Here is a 3261-nt window from a genome sequence, read left to right on the forward strand (position 1 = left end):
TTTTTTCATCAACATTCAATAACCTAGTATCATATGTTCTATCTTGTCTTCTTTATTACAGTGCACGAGTTAGGTATTCACATGACTGCAATGCATGTTCTAAATAGACATATTTTCCATTCCTACAACTCTCGATATTAAAACAACTTCCTTTAATATCAAAAGCTTTAACGAAGTGCCAACCTTCATAAAATGCCAACAAATACAAGGCCAGGCCATTGGAATCCCCACCTGCAACAGAAATAAATAAGCCTTTATGGATCTTAAAATGTTTTGCCTGCCAAAACATTCATTATGGAAGGTAAAGTTGATGTGAGAAAAAAATTAAAAAATTTCTTGTCGCGGGTATTAAATTCATTCTGGAACTCAACCTAAGTTATGGTTGCAAATATTACCATTCAATAGACGAGTGAAACCCTAAAAAGTTAGTGTATTAACATTCTAAGTAAAGAGAGGGGACTTCCCACCTGCAGCAGATATAAATAACTGTGCATGGAACTAAACCATCAAAACCTCTTTTCTTCTTTCTTCTATTCCACAAGTTGGTTATTCCCATAAGTTATTCCAATGAAGATCGGATCACCATGTCTGCAATCTCTGGAGGGCAAGCATGTGCTGATAACAGGTGGATCAAGTGGGATTGGGCTTGCCATTGCCAAAGAGGCTCTCTCTCAAGGAGCATTCGTTACACTTGTAGGCAGAAGCTCCACTAAATTGGAGAAAGCAGAACAAATTCTTGTCAAAGATGGTGCTGCCATTCATAAAATATCCACCAAGGTTTATCTTATTCATTCCTTTTAAGCTTATCTCAAGACTTAGAAACCATGATATCTAATCTGATATATGTTTTAGAATAGGTTGCAGATGTGTGTGTGTATGAAACTATGGCAAAGGCAATAAAGGAGTGTTTTGAATGGAGGGCTGTTGATGTGTTGGTGTGCAATGCGGCTGCAGCAACAATTGCACTTATGGATGAGGGCAGGATTGAAGATCTGCATGCCATGATTCAAACTAACTTGACAGGGGCTGTCAATACTTTGCATGTTGGGATTCCATTGATGAAGAAAAGAAGTCCCCAAACACCCATGTCAATTGTTCTCATGAGTTCTCTGTCAGGACTGGTATGTTATGGGTAAAACTTTTTGTATGGTTATTACTCTTCATCATGGACTGATATGCAAGCTATTTCATAATTTGGGTACTTCAGTTCAGAGTCCCAACCATCTAAGCCAGGCAAACATGTGATTTGAGGATTTTAACCTTTTTATCATTGTACTTGTAATCTTTCTGTATTATGACATCCAAACAAGTTATCAACTTTTCACCCTTAATTATGTTTTTCTTGGTCCCGTTGTTCCTTATGCAGGCCGTTCTGTATGGTAACGCTGTATATACTGCAACCAAACATGCTCTAAAAGGACTTGGAGAAACTCTCAAGCTTGAATTGATGCCTTATAACATCCGAATTAGTGTAGTCTTTCCAGGGTTTGTGGAAACCCCCATGCTCGATTACTGTAAGTAATCCTAATTTCGACTTAATGAGATGAATCCTTCAATTTATTACAATGTAAATTTTGAATTAAATATAAATAGAGAAGTTTTTGTTATGGGCCGTATTTTATAATTGATAGTTAAAGGTATTTTTCAAGTCAGCTTGACCTAATTTTGTTCTTGCATTCCCAATTTATATAGGTGGCATAGAAGATGACAAAGATATCTTGCATATTATTAAGACCACAACTATGTATAATCGAAGCCAATCAGAGAAACCTGAACATGTTGCAAAATATACATTAGAAGCAACAAAGAATGGGACTTTTCTTGTCACAAGCCAATTCAGTGGTCTGGTGTTATCCACATTCTCACGTGGACCTATGCCTGCAGAATCATTTGGAAGGGCTTTTGTTGAACTCATATTATTTATTCCTATGAGACTCTTCAGCTTCTTAGCTGCTTGTTATGTCTATTATGTTATTAAATATAGAAATAATAAGAAACCATAGAATGGTTTCCTGAGAAGTATATATATATATATATATATATATACTTATATATATATATATGTACTAATGCTATTGTAGAACAAATTATTGCTAGCTTTTTAGCTTATTAATGAATGTAATAGTGAGATTTGTTTATTATTCTTTTGGATTCATTTTGATTGGGTGTTCTTAATGTAATGATTGGTGTAGTATATGTGTATTATAATGTAGCAATTGGCAAACAATACGGTCCTTACTTGATTTGATATGCATATATCTGTAGGAACCAATATTGACTCTTTGATTATCTCACGATTATAAAATTGATCTGTAAGCCTTGAACTTCCAATACTCAAGTTTATATTTGGAATTTTATTGACTTCCTCCAACTAGCCATTATGAGCCGTTTTTTAATAAGGTTTTGATCTTTTATCATATTATATCTCTTTAATATTTACCAGACTTTTCCTTAGTCTTTCTTTAAGAGTGTCATTATTGAAAATCTCTTTTTCATAAACACCATACCCCTTGGTTTGTCATTTTGATGTAGGACGAAAAGCCCTCTTCCTCACAAACTCACAAATCTCAAAATCAAATGTTATGGATAAATCTTATTCATTCAACATTTACCATACATTAACCAATGATTTCTTTCCATTCAATAACAATTACCACAGCAAATCTTCTCTCTTCTCTATTCTCCTTGCACTCTCTGCAATCCTTTCTTCCTCCCAATACACACCCACACACATCTTTACCTTGACTTATTCTATCCTCCTTCGACCACTACTCATGGCTTCCTCTCTTGGTTGATTCTCAGTTCTTCCATTTTGGGGTGCTGCCCCTCCCTCTTTTATTCAGCATTTAAACACTACATATTCTGCAACTGTCGATGCTTCTTCATCTTCATCTCCATAGCTCTTCTTCTATATTGTACGCCCTAACAGTCTCTTTGTCTTCTTGCATCCTTTCTCTTTTATCATTTTTTATGAATGGTAGTCACTTTTATTAATAAAGATAAAGTGCACTATTAAAAAAAAATGTTATTAATTTAGAGAAAGAATATTATTTATAAATAGAGCTTCTTCAAAGTCATAGAGCTAGTTACAATTCGAATGCTTTCAAGAGTTGTCTTCTGTAGATCTGGAACCAACCATGTAGACAATACTAAGCCAAGAGAACCAAAACAAAATTAAAAAAACACAAACCAAAATGAAGAAAATTGAAAACGATGCAGGATCACCAATAAACCAGAATGCTCCTGTATCACATTTCTATC

The 3261-nt window shown here is 34.6% G+C and overlaps 1 protein-coding gene across 1 annotated transcript; it reads left to right on the forward strand.

The window, feature by feature from the left end:
- Positions 1 to 426: 426 nt before the first annotated feature.
- LOC131062476 (3-dehydrosphinganine reductase TSC10A) lies at positions 427 to 2144 on the forward strand. The gene is made up of 4 exons (XM_057996139.2): positions 427 to 777; positions 858 to 1121; positions 1367 to 1514; positions 1693 to 2144. The coding sequence occupies exons 1-4, from the start codon at positions 568 to 570 to the stop codon at positions 2001 to 2003; spliced, it is 933 nt and encodes a 310-aa protein (XP_057852122.1). The 5' UTR covers positions 427 to 567; the 3' UTR covers positions 2004 to 2144.
- Positions 2145 to 3261: the final 1117 nt, after the last annotated feature.

The sequence above is a fragment of the Cryptomeria japonica genome, chromosome 1, assembly GCF_030272615.1.
Source record: "Cryptomeria japonica chromosome 1, Sugi_1.0, whole genome shotgun sequence".
Lineage (NCBI taxonomy): Eukaryota > Viridiplantae > Streptophyta > Pinopsida > Cupressales > Cupressaceae > Cryptomeria > Cryptomeria japonica.